Source organism: Rattus norvegicus, chromosome 8 (assembly GCF_036323735.1).
Source record: "Rattus norvegicus strain BN/NHsdMcwi chromosome 8, GRCr8, whole genome shotgun sequence".
NCBI classification, from domain to species: Eukaryota; Metazoa; Chordata; class Mammalia; order Rodentia; family Muridae; genus Rattus; species Rattus norvegicus.
The window spans coordinates 53,542,423-53,560,037 of NC_086026.1; the positions used below are offsets into that span (position 1 = coordinate 53,542,423).

The 17,615-nt window shown below is 48.9% G+C and overlaps 1 protein-coding gene across 9 annotated transcripts; it reads right to left on the reverse strand.

The window, feature by feature from the left end:
• Nucleotides 1-2,464: 2,464 nt before the first annotated feature.
• Nucleotides 2,465-14,705, reverse strand: C2cd2l (C2CD2-like). Of its 9 annotated transcripts, XM_063265107.1 has the most exons (15): nucleotides 12,021-14,705; nucleotides 9,960-10,055; nucleotides 9,333-9,452; nucleotides 9,049-9,159; nucleotides 8,854-8,970; nucleotides 8,648-8,759; nucleotides 8,428-8,536; nucleotides 7,717-7,781; nucleotides 7,501-7,628; nucleotides 7,235-7,409; nucleotides 6,516-6,620; nucleotides 6,238-6,374; nucleotides 5,866-6,151; nucleotides 4,927-5,066; nucleotides 3,319-3,536 (listed from the first exon to the last, which is right to left on the reverse strand). In XM_063265107.1, exons 1-14 carry the CDS (start codon nucleotides 12,372-12,374, stop codon nucleotides 4,942-4,944), a joined length of 2,040 nt encoding a protein of 679 aa, XP_063121177.1. In that variant the 5' UTR covers nucleotides 12,375-14,705; the 3' UTR covers nucleotides 3,319-3,536; nucleotides 4,927-4,941. The 9 variants fall into 9 exon arrangements, with proteins under 9 accessions (XP_006242981.1, XP_006242980.1, XP_006242979.1 ...); XM_006242919.5 differs by lacking the exon at nucleotides 4,927-5,066 and having other exon boundaries at nucleotides 2,465-3,536; nucleotides 6,516-6,617; XM_006242918.5 differs by lacking the exon at nucleotides 4,927-5,066 and having other exon boundaries at nucleotides 2,465-3,536; nucleotides 6,238-6,371.
• Nucleotides 14,706-17,615: the final 2,910 nt, after the last annotated feature.

The following is a 17,615-nucleotide window of genomic DNA, read 5'->3' on the forward strand; positions in this document are numbered from 1 at the left end:
CTCACTGTAATTGGGAGTTATGGCTGTGGATGCCAGGTGAGTGCCATGGTAACTGAGCCAGGTTCCTCTGCAAAAGGAGCAAGTGTTCTTTTTAGCTGAGTCTTCTCTTTAGCTTCACCCCTCTTTGTTTCTAAAGTTGCCGGGATTAAAGGCGTGGACCACCATCACCCCCTGGTTTATAAAGTCCAGACTTCAAGGCAGTGTTTTGTTGACTAGTATAGTTCTCTTTCACAATTCGGGCTGGGTTATCCAGACATATTCTGGGATTGTTTTCTAAAATGCTGCCCCTTCCAAACACCATTTGTCTTTATTAAAGGGTATGAGTTCTGTGAAACAAAATAGAACGCTCTAATTTTTTGTTGTTGGTTTTTGCTGTTTGTTTTAGTTTTGTTTTATATTGTTTGAGACAGGGTTTCTCTGTGTATTCCTGGCTGTTAAGGAATTTTCTTTGTAAACCAGGCTGTCCTCAAACTCAAGAGATCTGCCTGCCTCTGCTTCCCAAGAGTTGGGATTAAAAAAGCCCGTGCTGAAGTCACCCCTGCCACCGCCACCATGCCACCGCCAGGCTGTTAGAGCTCATCTTTAATCCCAACACTTGACAGGTAAATATGGGAGGATTTTACATTCAAGGTCCGTCTGAGCTATAAAGAATGTCAAGGCCTATCTGGCTAATTTAGTGAGATCCTATCTATAAAAGGAAAAGAGAGGATCTGGGATGCATCTCAGTGGAACAGGTTACATGTATGAGGCCCTGAATTCTATCTCAATTATCAAACACATAAGAAACAGATCTCAAGACAACTAACAGTAGTGAGATCCTAACTATAAAAGGAAAAGAGAGGATCTGGGATGCATCTCAGTGGAACAGGTTACATGTATGAGGCCCTGAATTCTATCTCAATTATCAAACACATAAGAAACAGATCTCAAGACAACTAACAGTCAAGTGTGATGTCCAAGTGTGACCTATAATCTCAGCACTGGGAAAGTTTAAGGCCAGCCTGGGCCACAGCAAGACTTTAAAGTTTCTTTCTTTTTTAAAAAAGATTTACTTATTTACTTCATGTATTTGAGTACACTGAGTACATGGTAGCTGTCTTCAGACACACCAGAAGAAGGCATGGGAGCCTATTAGAGATGGTTGTGAGCCACCATGTGGCTGCTGGGAATTGAACTCAGGTCCTCTGGAAAAGCAGTCAGTGCTCTTAACCACTGAACCATTTCTTCAGCCCCACAGCAAGACTCTATATCAGAAAACAACAACAACAACAACAACAACAACAACAACAACAACAACATGCTGTCTATTCGCAAGCTAAGTCCAAGTAAATTATACTTCAAGGCTGGAGTTCAGACATGACCTGACTATCCCAAGCCATTTTCATTTTTTTTTTTTTTCGGAGCTGGGGACCGAACCCAGGGCCTTGCGCTTCCTAGGCAAGCGCTCTACCACTGAGCTAAATCCCCAACCCCGCCATTTTCATTTTAGAAGTGAAGAAACTGGGGTCCAGAAAGAAGTAGCAGCTTGGGCCAAATAGAGATATATGTGACAGACCTAGTAGTTTCCTGCCTACTGGTCTTGCCTTCTGCCTAACCTCCTATGGCAGCCTACCTGGTTCGATCCTGTGTGGTATCCCAAAGAACAGGAAAACAAACATACCTGTGGTACCTAAAACTCACCTATACTAGGAATAGCACGTCTGTTTGATTGTTTTGGACAGGGTCTCACTATAGTCCTGACTAGCCTGGAACTCACAGAGACCCTTCTGCTTCTGAGTCCCAGAGGATTGTGTCAGTCACCACACCTGGCTCCATCCTTTCTATTAAATATTGCTAGAGACAAAACCCAGGGCCTTGAGTATGCTAGGGCAGTGCTCTACCTTGGAGCTATGTCCCCAACCCCTGGTCCCCATTTTACAGGAAAAACAAACAAACAAACAAACAAACAAACCAAAACCTCAAGACAAGTAACAGCCAGGTTCCTCACTGCCAGGTGTGGTGTCCAAGCACTCTGGCGGGAGAAGCAGGGAAATCTCTAAGTTCAAGGCCAGCCTGGTCTACTTAAGGAGTTCCAAGCCAGCTAGGACAACATAGGTGAGGCTCTGGATTAAAAACAAAAATAACTGAGCTTCTGTATGTGCCCATGTCACAAAGGTAACCAACTAGTCAGCGGAGCTGGGTCTCAGATCAGAACAGGGCAGCCTCAGAGTCCACATTCTGAATGGCGTTCCGGCCTAGAAAAGAACAGCCTTTGGGAGAGGAGTGAAGAGAAGTGATGATTGGCTTTTTTGCAGCAACTTGACTTTACAGAGTGTCATCACTCAAACCTCTCTACATGTGTCCTTGTGTTCAAGGACATCTGTCCCACCTGACTGACCTGGGTCACAGTCAGTGAGCTGCCCACTCTATCAACACCACAGCCTCTGGGCCTGTTTGCTTTTCAGAAGATAAACAGCCATTCCCGTTTGTAAATTCCAATTTGATTTTAATTAAATAAATTAAATTCCAAGCCATCACACAGCAATGGACATCATCATCATCATCTCCCAACATATAGAGGTGCAACCTTGCTTTATGACCATACTGTCTAAAGCTCCTAAAGCCATCTCTCTAGGGAAAGAAGGCTTGCTCCCAGCTTCCTGGCTCCTTCCTTCCAACTGCGCCACTGCTCATGGAGAAGGTATCAAGTACAAAATGGTAATAAAGGGGAAGGAGAGACAAGGTGCGTGTGGGAGGTAGGGAGGTGGGGAGTGCCTGCCCCCCATCCCGGGCACTAGGCCGGCTTCCTATGATCTGCCAATGTCTTCTGAAGGCAGACAGACATCGGTGCTGGTCTAAAAGAGGACTCCCAAGGGAGGTGTAGAAACCTGTCCTGGGAATTGCCTTACCCTCCTGGGACAGAAAAGGGTCACCTGGGAGAGATGCCCTCTATCATCTGTTTGCCAAGGGCTCTAGACCACATATATAAATAGAAAAGAGAATAAATAAGGGAGAAGGATCTGCTGAAGAGAGTGCTCTGGACTCCCCTCTGGGGGCAGTACCAGCAGACTGCAGAGGCTTCTGAAGAATGTCCACACAAGAGAGACAGAGCCTGCCCTTTACTCTCAGCTGCCAAACTCTCCTATGTCCACAGCAACAACTGTTGCCTCTCAAATGCTTCCCATGTGAGACACCCTTCCCGCTAACCCCACAGCCCAGAGTGCTGGGGTTTCCTATAACCCAAGGGCTTTCCTGGTCCCAGCACTGGGGATCCAAGAAGGGGTACAGAAGGGGATGTGGGGGACAAACTAAGAGAACTCTTGCCCTCTCCTAGTTCAGGAGCTCTCAGAGCTGGGGGCTAGGGTTGCCATTGGCCTTGGGTTTGGACTTGAAGGAAAAACGCTTGATAAGGCGACGGGAAAAGCTGCCAGCCTTCTTCCGGACACTAGGTGTGGCTGTTGTGTTGGACAGGTCATCGTGCGACTGGCTCAGACCCGCTTCCTTCTGTCGGGGCCGCCGGCGGAAGATGAGCTTAGTGCCACTTCGCAGGAAACTCACTGTAGGGAAGAAGGGAAACTGAGGTGGACGGAGGGGCAGAGGACTGGGGTGAGGGTGGAGAAAAGACTTAGGAGGTTAGTACAAAAGATGAAGACTGGAAACTGTGTCTTGCCTAATGCCTGCCTTTCTCAGGAAAGGCGGTGGAAAGCGCACGCGAGCTTCACCCATCCTGAGGAAGGAACACGGTCCTAGGGGAGGGATCTGTGCACCTCTGACCACATCCCCTGGAGGAACAGCAAGGGTTGGACTGCTCCCAGAGGACTCTCAGCGACTGTGCCTCCTTTCAGGGGGAAGACAAAGGCTACACAGAGGGTGTTCTCTAAAGCCTATAAATCTTACAAGGAAAGGTGGGTTAACATACTACATTCCAGGGTGTGAGCAGTGGGGAGTCTGGAAACCTCAAAGACGGGAATTCCGGGGAATAGAGAGAGAAAGGTGCTCACACAGCAGGATTATCTCAAGTGCTGCAAGCCACAGATGGAGATTCTGTTCTGTTAGTTCTGTTTGAGGCAGAATCTGGATTCATAGCCAGGGCTGGTCTTGAACTCATAACCCAAGCTGAACTTAAACTCACAGCTATCCTCTTGCAGCAGACTCTCAAGTACTGAGATTAGAGTGTGCACTACAACACCAGCTTTTAAATCATAAATAGACTACAGCTGACAGGGTCATCGGTCAGTGGGTAAGATGGAAGGCAGCAAAGTCTTTGAAGTTGGAAAAGCTGTTTGCGACCTGAGTCACAGCCAGAGGGGGAATGACAAGCGTTCTCCCTTCCTTCCCACTTTCCTTCTTTGACAGTCTCAATGTGACCTGTAAACTCGCCTTCTCGAAATCCGGCCTCAGCCTCCCAAGTGCTGGGAATTCAGGTATTGCCACTCGGCTCAAAGGAACAATCTTTTCTCTTTTTATCTCTGCTTTTTTGAAACTGGCTTTCCCCAGGCTGGCTTTGAACTCACAGATCTACATGTCTCTGCCTCCTGAGTGCTGGGATGAAAGACATGCACCACCCTGCCAAGCTCAGGGTAAAATGTTAAGATTGGCATGGAATAGAATTTCTTGTATCCATGCAACTGGGGGTACAGAGTAGAAGAGGGGGGAAAAACAGTGAGTTCTAAGCTAACTTTGGGTATAGTGTGAAACCCTGTCTCCAAACCAAAAAATCAAAACCTTAGCAAGAGTTAGGACATAACTCAGCAGGAGGCTGGGGGAGATGGCTCGGTGGTTAAGAGCACTTGCTGCTCATCCAGAGGATCACGGTTTGATTCCCAGCATTCACATGGCAGCTCAAAAATGTCTATAACTCAAGTTCAAAGGGCTCCAACAATCTCTTCCCACCTCCTTGGCACCAGGCACACATGTGACGTACATGTAGACAAAAGACTCACGCACAATTTAGAAAGATTGTTAAAGATGTCTCAACAGGGGGCTGGAGAGGTGGGCTCTGCCAGAGGTCCTGAGTTCAATTCCCAGCAACCACAAGGTGGTCCACAACCACCTGTAATGGAATCCGATGCCCTCTTCTGGTGTGTCTGAAGAAAGCATAATGTCCTCACATACATAAAATAAATAAATAAATAAATCTTAAAAAAAAAAAAAAGATATCTCAACAGGTAAAAAGGGTTTGCTGCCAAATGTGACAATTTCAGTTCAGTCCCTGGGACCCACATGGTGGAAGGAAAAACAACTCCTACAAATTGTTTTCTGGTTGTGTGCTGTGGCTGGTACATGTACGTACACGTACACGTACACACGTACACACGTACACACGTACACACGTACACACGTACACAAGTACACACACACACAAATAAATAAGTGTAATCATTTTTAAAATGTTGTTGCGTGTCTATAATCCTTACAATTGGGTAGTGAAGGCTTGATGATCAGACATTTACAGCCAACTCTAGATGTATATAGCAGGTTTGAGCCAGCCTGGACTACATGAGATATCTTCAAACAACAAAAACAGTGAAAGCAAGCAAGCCGTTTAGCTCAGGAAGAAAGGGAAATATGTTGACTCCCCTTGCTGTCACTCCAGTTTGTTGTCCAAGCTTGGAACTGAAGCACCAACTCTCCCCCATCTACTGGAGTTTGCTGGACTGGAGTTGTCTGGTAGGAATAAAGTTACAATACAGTACAAAAAAAAAAGCAGTAAACTGCTGAGTATGGAGGAGGCCCATGCCTAGAATTTAGCACTAGGGAAACTGAGGCAGAAGATTATAAATTTGAGGCTAGCTTGGGCTATACATTACATTCCAGGTCAGACTCTGTCTCAGCCCTGCCTCCTCAAAAAGCAGTAATTGGGATGACTTGTCTGTTGTTCCCCACCTTTGTGATCCTTGAGGCTTCGGGTCTCCAGGGCACCAGTAGACCCTGTTTCTGACTCAACATCATCCACCGACGGCCTCTCAGAAATGTCTGAACGTGTTGTCTCGTCTGCTTCCTGGACACTTGTGGGACTGGAGAGAGCATCAACGGGTCCTGGGGATGTGGCTGAGGGGTCTGAGGGAGGTGATGAAGGACCACCACTGGCTCCTGCATCATCTTGCATTGAGGCTTCCAGAGATGCTGCATAACCCAAGGAGAGTGCCAACTCGTCCTGAGCGATGGGCACCTGCCAGGAGGGACAGGTTTTAATGGGCAAGAATGACCCATGAGGGCCTTCTCCCCATTTTAGCTCTCTCCCCAGAGCTCTGTTACCTTGGAAACACCAGAGATGATGAGCGTGCTGCGCTTGGTGGGTGTCTTCTTGGCTGCCCGCCCACTGGGCTCCGTCAGCTGGCGGATTGCTGTCTCTGCTACTGGATCCAAGCCATTGGAAAGGTGGCTCTCCCCTGCTGGGGGATACAGAGGATCCGTGGCTTCACTTCCACCTGGCTCCTTCTTGGGTTCGAACCCCTCTTGCACCACCCAAAGTAGTTCTTGACTACAGGGACCTTAGAGCCACCAATGCGCACTCATTCCCCTTCCCCACTCACGGCTGCTACTGTGGGAGGCATTGCTGGGGCCGCTGCTCTCACTCAGCACAGTTGTCATCTTCTCAGTCACCTCCACCTTGGACGGGGAGCGGGAGGGGGAGTCTGCTGGGTGGGGGAGGGGGAGTGAGCTGGGAGGTGCTTTGGAATGGCCCCACCCCTACTGTCTCTATCGAGATGCAGACTTCGGTTGACTCAGAGGGCAAAGATGATTAAGGGGGATTAATCACAAGGGTGATTAAAAAGACGACAGCATGGGGAAGTGCCATGGGGCCCACTGGAGGGTCTAGGGAGATAGCAAATGTGAATGGAGAATGTTTAGGGGACCCTGGAGATAGACAAACTGCCATGGGGTCCCCAAAGATGGAACGAGTGACGTAAGGCCACAAAAGACACTGGGTTTGCTAGAAGAAGCAGGGGCCACTGCAGGGTGGGACAATTAGCCAGCCGGGGTTAGAGTCAAAGAAGGAAAGAGACCCATGGAAAGACAGAAAGCAATTTAGGGCAGGAGGAGAGGATAGAAGATTCCAAAGGGCTGGACGGAGAGAGGACGGTTGGAGGAATGGTGAGGTGCAAAGAAGTGTGAGAGACAAGGATGAGGATGACACATATGCATCAGAACAGGACATCAGGGAGACGTGCTGGCATTAAGGCTTTCCTCCCCTCCCCTATCAGGCGATGGGTTCTACTCTGAGGTCTTGACAAGAGCTACTCCCTTTTACCTAGTTTGCCATCTACACGGGGGCGGGACTGCACAGTAGTAACAGTGGTGACGATTGTGCCATCAGGCATGATGGTCCGGTCCAACTCAATCTTCTTGGTGGGTGTGATGCTGGGGCGAGGGGTGGAAGAGGTGGGCGTGCCCAGATTCCGAGGAGAGCCCTGCTCATAGTGTAGCTGCCAAACAGTGAGGAGAGAACGAGGGTCAGGATCTCAGAGACTTCCCAGTTTAGGTCCATCCATCTCCCCAAAGCGGTTGCCTTCTCACCTCCACTGTCACGATGGCCGCTGGGCTCAGGGATTTCCCGGGCCCTGGAGTCAGTGGACACACTTGCCTCCGTGACAGTGGTTTGGAAGGTGAGCCCACAGGCAGTGTGGCTTGGCCAAGGAGTTCAGCTAGAGGCAAGAGTGATACTGTGAGGCAGGCCCAGGAGCAGGACCTGTTCAGCACCCACTCCAAAGTGTCCTTCTGTCCCCTGCTCACCATCTCCACAACTGCTGCTCCTGAGCACTTTGAGGGTCAGCTCCCGGCTCTGGGGACCCAGATCCCTGAAGGTCAAAAGAGGACGGATAGGTCAGGTAAGGAGCATAGAACACTGAGCCCCCACGTCAGTCAAAGAGATGTGGGTTATACGATAGCACCAGGACTCTGACTTGTCCACCTTCCTGGGATTATGAACCAAACCATGAGAGGAAATTACTTTCCTTAACCAGGTATGCACATCCCTAACATTCTTCCACTGTCAGACGTATATCTCAGGTTGAAGCTGCCATCCTGTTTTTTTTTTTTTTTTTTCAAGCATTTCTCACTGTCAAGAAGATTCTCACATTCTGTTGCAATGCTACTCTTGCTTGAAGGTGTGGTTTAAATAGACTTCTCCCATGAAGAGTCATCAGATCTTTATTCCATTATGAGAATTCATCTCCTCTCCCAAAGCACCCCCATGGCATGCTGTGCATGAATCTCAACTGGCAAATCTGTCCCGTCTTCCCTAGGTACATCTGTCTCTGCCTCAGGCCTGTGATCCACCAGGAGGTAGGGCTGTATGTATTCCTTGTCTATGTCCCCAGGGCCTAGCATACAGTGGAGGTCCACACCACAGGCTACCGAAAGCAGGGCTGGCTAACTCACGCCAAGACTAGCCTGGAAAGGTTTCTTCATCCTGACTGCCCATGGGGACAGAATGTGACTTACAGAGCTAAATCCTCTGCCCATTCCACCTCAGAGCCAGCCCTTGTGGGTTTGGTCCACTTCTGTTGCATGGGGTTGTCAAGCTCAGCAGCACAGCACAGTTCCTCAGTACCTGTAAGGAAACAGAACTTAGAGGATGCTTGGACGGAAGGGACACAAGTCCAGGGAACAAAGAAGCTATGTCCTGGGTAGAGGGGAAGGGCAAGAGCAATGAAATTCTCACCTCCTAGCTCACTTCCCAGGTGAGATGCTCGAAGCTGCCGTAAGAATAGTCGGGTAGGTCTGGGGATGGATGGCTGGGCCTGGGACATCGTGGGTGGCTTCTCACTGGGTACCTAAGAGCAGAAGGAGGGAAAAAGAGAAATAATCCTCATATAGTATCCTGGAGATGGGCTACATGCAGACCTTTCCCTTTGGGTGTGCACTCACCAGGCCTCCTGGGGCAGAGCAGGCCCTGAGGTTGACCATCATGGCGGGCTGAGTGCTGACGATAGCGTCCTTGATCAGTTCCTCAACTGTTGAAAGCTCTGGTTGTTCCTCATCTCTCTGCAGAGAGGAGAAGAGGTGGAGCCTCTGCCCTGCTCCATTGCTGGTTCAGTCTCTCCCCTGCTGCCCCCTTCTTACCTCCCTAGTCTGAGACTTGGGAAGCACCTTCAGGCTGAGATCTGGGCGGTCCGTGAAGGCCCAGGACACCAGCAGCCCCTCATCAGGGATTTCCTCAAGGCTGACTTCCAACTAGAGACAAGAACAGAAGGATTAGTGTGACCTACCCCATTCTTCCCAGGCCCCCCTGCTAACACCTCAGGACCCTTCCTTCCCAAGTTCCATGGCACAGAGGAACTAGAAAGAGAATGCTGGGCCAACTCAACTGCCCTCTGCCCAAATCAGTTCCCCACGTTTCCCTCCACCTGTGTTGGTGGCAGTGTCAGAGTGACGTGGTAGGTCTCCATGGAGACGGCAGCGGGGGACTGCTGGGTCACGGAGATGGGGAAGCGCACCTCCTCAGCAGCCAGCTGGCAGTGCAGCACCTGAAACAGGGAGATGTGCCAGCCATCGAGGAGGACACCCACCTTGCTCTGCCCTGTGCTACAATGGTTCAGTAGACCCTTCCCCACTTCTGTTGTCCTTGGGAGGTCCTTTTGAGGGCCCTAAGCTTCTCAATGAATTAGACAAAAGCAAAACACTCAGCCAGGTGGTGGTGGCTCGTGCCTTTAATCCCAGTACTCCAGAGGCTGAGGCAGGCAGATTTCTGAATTTGAGGCTAGCCTGGTCTACAAAGGGAGTTCTAGGATAGGCAGGACTACACAGAGAAACCCTGTCTCAAAACAAAACCCTTCTCTCTCTAGAAAAATGCACACACGCATACACGCACACTTTGCCTGTCACGTCAGTGAGATTCTCAGACCTCCTGAAACAAATCCTTAGGTCCTTAAGGCACACAGAAACTCCAAATTAAGAACCCTTCAACTAAGGGAAACCTTAGGGTCAGGGTCAGCCCCTCCTACCCCATCTGGTAGTGCCCACCAGACCCTTACCATGGTACGCTCTGATTGGTCAACGCAGGTCACATGACTAATGCTGGCTCTTGGTGGGAGTTGGGGTATCTCCTCAAAGGCGATTTGGATGGAGCTCTGAGGAAGTAATGTGGGCGGGCACAAGATCAAGTCTCTGGAGCTGTCCCCTGCAGGGCTGGTCTACCCAATTGCTGACTGGATTCTAGCACTGCAGAGGCCTCAGCTACAGGCTGTCCTCTGGCCCCTCCTAGTTTCAACACTTTAGAACAGAAGGTTTTCCCTCCAGCCCCACTATCTCCATGGATCTGCAGCTTCTAGGGGTTGCTGAGAACCTGGAAGCTAGAATACCTTGGAGGCCAGCTTGCCTTGAACCTTGGATAACTCTTCAAATCCAGGAATAACTCTGCTCTCCCTGCTTCTCTCTTCACCCCCTCCCCTTAACCATTTATTCTTATCACAAATAAAAGTAAATGACAACAACAATGACAACAACAACAAAAATGACATGTTCACTGCTATCTGCAGCTGGGCAAGGCTGAGGGTGAACTGGCTGTGTCATTTGCTATAAAGTAAGATAAATAGGGCTAAGACTTTTCCCAAATAAACAGGACGTGAATGGTCAGAGGTGCCCTATCATTCTGCCTAAGTTCTTAGAAATAAAGACTAACTTATTCCTTCTCCGGGGAACTTCATCAGAAGAAGCAAGCTCAGAGAGAGGGCTCAGGGGTCCCAGGCCTAGATAACTCCTTCCAGTGAACAGCAGGAGTATTAGGGAGCAGAAAGCCGATTAGCTTAGCTCTCAAAAGAGCCCCTCCCTAATTCTTCTACAGCAGTGGAAAGCAGGATAGAAGAACTGAGGAGGGGGCACAGCCTGTGCTGGCAATATGTCCTTTAGGCTTGACATAGAGAAACAAACTTCAAAGAGTGCATTCACTTTCCCTAGCAAACTAGGGGAAGACAACTTCCCTGCCGTAGTAGTTGTCTTCTTCAAAAGTCATGCCAATTGGAAAGATGAATCTCAATCTCTCTCTCTCTCTCTCTCTCTCTCTCTCTCTCTCTCTCTCTCTCTGTCTCTCTCTCTCCCCCCCCACCCCTGCAAGAGAGGCCAATGTCCAGCTGAGTCAGCTGTCCCAGGGAGTTGCCTCTGACCCAGGGACAAGGTACAGGGAGAGCCAAGTTTGAGGAGTAGGTTCAATGTATAAACTGACAGATGTCATCTGGCTTCCAGCTGACCAGCTGGGAAGAGGAAACAGGAGAACTTCTTGGGGCCACTTCAGTTTCCAAGCATCTGGATTAATAGGGCAAAAGCCTCTAAGCTCTTATGGCTGGAATCAGAGAAAGACCTCAGCGCAAGGAGCTGACAGACTGAGGGCCAGGAAGAGAAATGGTCCAGAAAAGGGACCTGCCTTCCAACCAACCTCGGTCTCATGACTCTTGTTTCCTGCCCACTTCCTGGGAGCCCAGATGCCCATAGTGCAATGGGTGGAGGTAGACTCAGCTGGTCTCTGACCGACCCTTAAGGGGCAGCCCAAGTTCATTCATTAGAAAAGATGCAGGCTATCAATAAATATGCCCTTTAACTGAACAACTTTCCCTTCAACACTAGACTGCAGGCCGGTCTGGAGGACTGTGGTACTGAAATTATTGGAATATGGAGGGATGATTCAGTTACCTTAGGGGCTCTACCTGACCACCAGGGTTTGGGAGCCTGAAATCTTAACTGGGTGTGGTGGCATGAGGACCAGGCAGATTCCTTCTGCAGGTGCACCTGTCTCCCTTGGCCCAACCAGCCCAGTCTAGGCGGAAGTGCCCTTAGGCACACGGATTAGCGTTGCTATGAGAACAGTAACTTGTGCTGGGTTTAGAATCAGAGTACCCTGTCCATAAAAATAGAAAATCTGGTACATAACTGGACTTCTTTACAAGCCCCAGTCTAACCTGCACGCTCTTCTCTGCTCTGAAAGAGAAAGCTGTGGGGCTCTCCGGTTGATCCCCAGCCCTAATCCAGCCCTCCTAACATGAGCAAGCTCTTCCCTAGAAGGCAAAGCAGAAGGGACGACACAGGGGCTAAGTGCAACTCACCCCGTCCCTGCAGGCCTGCTCATTCAAGGCTCGCACCCAAGCCCGTTGCCAGTTCTCCCGGAAAGACTTGAAGGCAAAGAGCGAAGCCAGGAGGCCCCGTACGCCGGCTTCCTCGGGGGCGCTGCTCCGGGTCGCCCGCAAACGCAGCAGCGAACGCCACACACCCAGCTCGCGCAATGAACCCCCGGGCTCGGCAGCTGAAGCGGGTCGAGAGTCTCGGCCCCCACCGGCTCGCGACAGCCACAAACCCCGGGCATACTGCAGCAACCAGCCCAATACCGTGAGCAGCGAGGCGGCGAAGAGGACCAGCAGGGCCGCCCAGCCCACATCCCGCTGCCCCCAGTCTGGATCCATGCTCCCGCGGGCTCTGGTCCCGGCTCGGGCTCAGCCGCTGCCCCGGGGGAGCATGGCCCGGATGGACCGTGGGGCGTGGGCGAGCTCCCCCGGGGCTGAGAGCGCGGGCTCCGGGACTCTCCGGCGCCGCCGAGATCCTAGGACCAGTCGGTGCCACCGATAGAGAAGAGGTTCTCCGGGGTCGCGACGCTCGGGCTCTGTCTCCGTAGCCGGAGATCCGGGTCCCTGACACCGGCGTTGTGACCCCAGCTAGACTCCAGCTAGCACCCGACTCCTCCCACGGCTTGGGCCCCCGCCGGACACCGGCAGAGACCAGTCTGCGGAGACACCGGGGCTCGCGGGCCGGCACCGGCTCCGGGAGGGCTGCGTGCGCAGAACTGACACTGACAACACCGCCGGCGCCCCGCCCCCACCCGCCCTTAAAGGAGCCGCGCCCTCACCGGGCGGGGCCGAGCTAACTCGCCGCTCAGAGCTAGAGGAGGGTGAAGTGGGGGAGGGTTGAGCTGCACACGTAGAGGATTCCGGGATGAGAATAGGCGGAGTCTTTAACTGTACCGCCCGGTCCTGAAACCCCTGTGCACCCCTTCAGTACCAGGCAAGGGAACTTCACTTAACTGAGATACCGCCCGTTTTCCCCTGCGTTTCTTAAATTGCTATGGTTGGACGCCTGCAGGTTAAAAGTGAGTTAGTCCCTGTGGAAATCACCACTCACTCTCAACACCTCCTGGCTCAGCAGCTCCTTGCATGAGGCTAGGCGCATGGTAAGGAGTGGGTAAGATATCCCTCCCAGATAGAGGTGCTTGCCAAAATCCAGTTAATATCAACGGCGAGAAAAATGAAGGCAAACCTGGTAAAGGTTGAGACTAGAACACTATCATCATCCTCCTTCCCCCTGGAGCTAGGATTCAGGAACCCCCCCCTATTAACCTCCTTGCTTGCGTGGGTTTGTTCTCGAGATATTTCCCAAGCCCTAGGCTGAGTCTGTTTTTAAAAATAATACATTTCCATAGTAACAGCTCCTGCCTGTGGAGCACGTGTAGAAAGGATGGTAATGAAAAGGGAGCTGGCATTGTAGCACTGGACTATCAATAGATTGGGTCAAAAGACTCTCATCCAAATATGTGGCATCCCGTGTAGTGCCACCTGACTGTAGTCCTGGCTGCTTAGGAGGCTGAAACAGGATGAACCCTTTGCCAAGGAGTTTGAAACCAACCTGGGTTAGACCTTATCACAAGCAAGCCCCACCCCACAAACCAAATGTGCGATGTCCCAGCCAACTCCAAAGAAATGGTGTTCTAGGAAGACCGCACAACGGACAAGCTCTGGATGTACCCTTTCCTGTAGATCCTTATATGATTGGAGCTCATCTTTGGTTCTTGAGGACAGGGGAAGGTATCTATAAAAAAGATTAGGTGGAATTCTATTTCCCTAGAGACATATGATGAGGTCTCTGACACAATTTCTTCTACACACGAGATAGGATGAGAAAGATGTTAAATATCGTTCAAATCCATTTCTCTAAGGAACAAGCCTATGAAAGTAAACATTAGACTTTACAAGGTCTAGGGTTTTAGAGGTAGGTTAAAAAAAATGGCCGTGGGTTGGGGATTTAGCTCAGCGGTAGAGCGCTTGCCTAGCGAGCACAAGGCCCTGGGTTCGGTCCCCAACTCCGAAAAAAAGAAAAAAGAAAAAAAAAAAAAAGAAAAAAAAATGGCCGTCAGCAACAGAGCTGTCTGACCTAGAAGAGGAAAGGTTCTGCAGCCTGAGGTAGCCTGATTTTACTGCAAGGGGTGATAGACAGAGATGAGATGGTGAGGCAACATTGCTGTGACTGTAACAGTACACAGCGAGCTCCAAAACTAATGGAGATCCCTAGAGTCTCCATCTTTAATCTAGGAGCAGAAAACATGGAACCAAAGAAGGAGAGAACTCTGGGATATAACCTAGGAGAAAGGAGTCAACGGGGGGAGAAGAACCATGTTCAAGGAACCGAGTAATGCAAGCAATTGAGGAAATGCAAGGTTCTTCTCTACCAAGAATCCTTCTCAGGAACATTTAGATCTCTGAAGAACTCTGTTCTCTGGTAGTGAGTGGGAGGGCTCGCCGGTAAGCCCAGCCCTAAGGAGGCTAAGTAAGGATTGTGAATTCAAGGTCAGCCTGGGATCTATAAGAAAGCCAAGCATGGTTGTATATCCCTTTAGTTCCAGAGCTTGGTCAGGGAGGGGGCAGAGGCAGGCTGATCTCTATTACTTGTTGGTCTACACAGTGAGTTCTAAGCCAGTTAAAGCTGTACATTAACACCTTGTGTCAAAAAAAAAAAAAAAAAAAGAAAAGAAAAAAGAAAAAAGAAAAGAAAAGTCAGTTCTCTACAATCTTAGGTTTGTTTCTTCAACTTTTTGACTGGATACTTGGTACTGATCCAGATCTGGCTGGATTTCCCTGGTTTCCATGTCTCCCTTCTACCAATTACTTGACTTTTGAGTACTTATTTCTTTCTGCTTTATGGTTTCGCTGGGTGTTTATGTGAGTGCTTTGTTTAACTAAGCAGGAAACTCAGAATAGAAATGATGTCCTAATCACCTCTCTTCCCTCATGCTCAATGAATGTGTTTTAATTATGCTGAAGAGGTCTTTGAAGGAAGCAACTAAACTCTTGTCACTATATTCCCTACAGCATTTAGGAGTTTCTTATACCACAGAGATTTGCCAGTTGTCGTGTTTCTTCTTGTTTTTGTTTTCTGGGACAGGGTCTCACTGGCTGGCTCAGAAGTTCCTATGTAGACCAGGCTGCCCTTGAACTCATAGAGGTCCTCCTGCCTCTGCCTCTCAAGTGCAGGGATTGAAAGGGTGTATCACCATACCCCTACCACATGGCAGCTGACAACTGTCTGTAATTCCAGGTTCAGGGAATCTGATACCCTCCAATACCAATGTACATAAAATGAAAATAAATGATTTTAATGTAAATACATGAAATATCCAATAAACTGGGAAAGGGAATACCATTCAAAATGTAAATAAGAAATACCCAATTTAATAAAAATGAAAGAAAAAAAGAAATGTAAATACAGATCTCTCAATGGAAAATAGTACAATAGGGTTTGGGATATAGGTCAGTGGTAGATGCCTGACCTAATATGCATGAGACCTTTGGTTCTGCCCCCAGCATTGCAGAGAGAGGGAGGGAGAGAGAGAGAGGGAGGGAGGGAGTGAGGGAGGGAGAGAGAGAGAGAGAAGGCTGCATCAAAGAAACCTACCATAAGTTAGTACCTCAGTGACTGAGGCTCAGATAGCCTCAGAGGCTAACTTCCCTTTAGATAGGGCATGTGGCTGGCACCTATAATCTTACTATGCCCTTGGAGGCAGAGGCAGGAGATTCTGAGTTCAAGACCAATCTACATAGAGAGACCCAGGCTCAAATCAAACAAACAAACAAAAGTGAAATCAGAGAAGACATCTACTACAAAGGGAACATTAGGAACAAATACCATGAGCCATATAAAACTGAGTTAATGATTACTACTCATTGGAAATTTCAGCTTGACCTTACAGTAGCTTTCATTTTGACCTAGCTCTTGAGAGAGGAAAACCAGTATCACTTGAACCCACACTTTCCTTCCTTTATCTGTAGTAATAGTTGGAATTTCTGCTCTGTTCAGAAATGTCTGGTTGTCTTTCTCAACCTCTCTAGAATTCCTGTTATCAGTCAAGTTTAAGAAGCAGGACTTGTGGGCTGGAGAGATGGCTTGGCGGTTGAGAGCACTGTCTGCTCTTCCAGAGACTCTGAGTTCAATTCCCAGCAACCACATGGTGACTCACAACCATCTGTAATGGGGTCTGATGCCCTCTTCTGGCCTGCAGGTGTACATACCAATAGAGCACTCATTTACATAAAATAAATCTTTAAAAAAGAGAGAATGAACCAGGACTCCAGCTGGGTGCGATGTATGATACCAGGAGAGGCAGGAGGATTGTCACAAGTTCCTCCTCGAGCTGTTCTAAATAGTGAGTTCCAGAGCAGTTGAGAGGACACTACGACTTTCTACATTATTTCCTCTTTTCAAAAATCATGTCAGCCCAAAGGACTGGGAAATGTTAGGTTTTACTTCCAGGTGATGACTTTTGGTAGACTGAAAGGAGAAAGGGCAGATGGGAAGGACAGGGCCACAGGTAGGCCTTGCTTCAGACTTTGCAGAGCTCTCTCGTGGCCTTTTTACACCGGCAGAAACCCATCTGCTTAGTCAGGCGATTGATTTAATAGTAGGTTGGCCTTGCTTACTGGGAGGCACTCCGGGCTGCTGAGATGTGTGCTGTCTGCTCTGCACAGGGAAAACAGCAACTCAGCAGATTCAGGAATCCCAGAGATGACACTTCAGGATTCGGGCCCATGCTTTAAACTGTTAGTTACCAGGGAAGACACGAAATTCCAAGTGAGCCTGGCATTTGTTTCTTTCTCTGTTAATCAAGGGAGCACTACCATCCTGGGAGCAAAATGATTCAGATTATATGACAGGTATCCAAGTAACCACTTCAAATGAATGGTACAGGTACATGTAACTGAAAAATCCCTAGTGCCTTGTCTTTAAACAAGTTCTCAACCCTCCTAGGTGGCTGGTGGATAAGACAGTGATCTCTGGAATAGAAACAGAGATTTTAGGGCTTAAGTCAGCTTGGAAAAGAAGCTTTATTAGAATTGACCTAATAATAATAATAATAATAATAATAATAATAATAATAATAATAATAATAAAGATAGACTGTCCCTCACACTTCCAGGGAGTCTCAGCCTACTCTTGATCAACAAAGTAGCTGAATGCTCCCTCCTCTGGGGATCTAGCGAGCTCTGCCTTCCCATTGGCTCTGCGCCTCTCAGCCTCCCGGTTTGGAAGACCCTTCCCCTGGAACTAAGGAAATGTAAGATAATATCCCTCCCTCTCTGTCACTTCCATGTGCTCCTATCCCTCTCTGTTTTTCTCTCACTCATCATGCTAGATGATGCCTTGTACACAGGTATCTTTGTGTCCTATGCCTCAGGGGACACTAGAGGAAAGGAAAACATTTGCCTCCCTGATGCTTGCTTGCATGTATACACACAGAGAAAAACAAAACTTAGTATACTTTCCTGTTAAGTGGGTGAATTTGTGATATATATGGGGCTTTTAGTGTTAATAAGAGTCTTCAAGTTGAATGGACATTTTGAGAAAAAGGAAAGACTATCTTTGACCTAAGAAGTGTCAGCTTC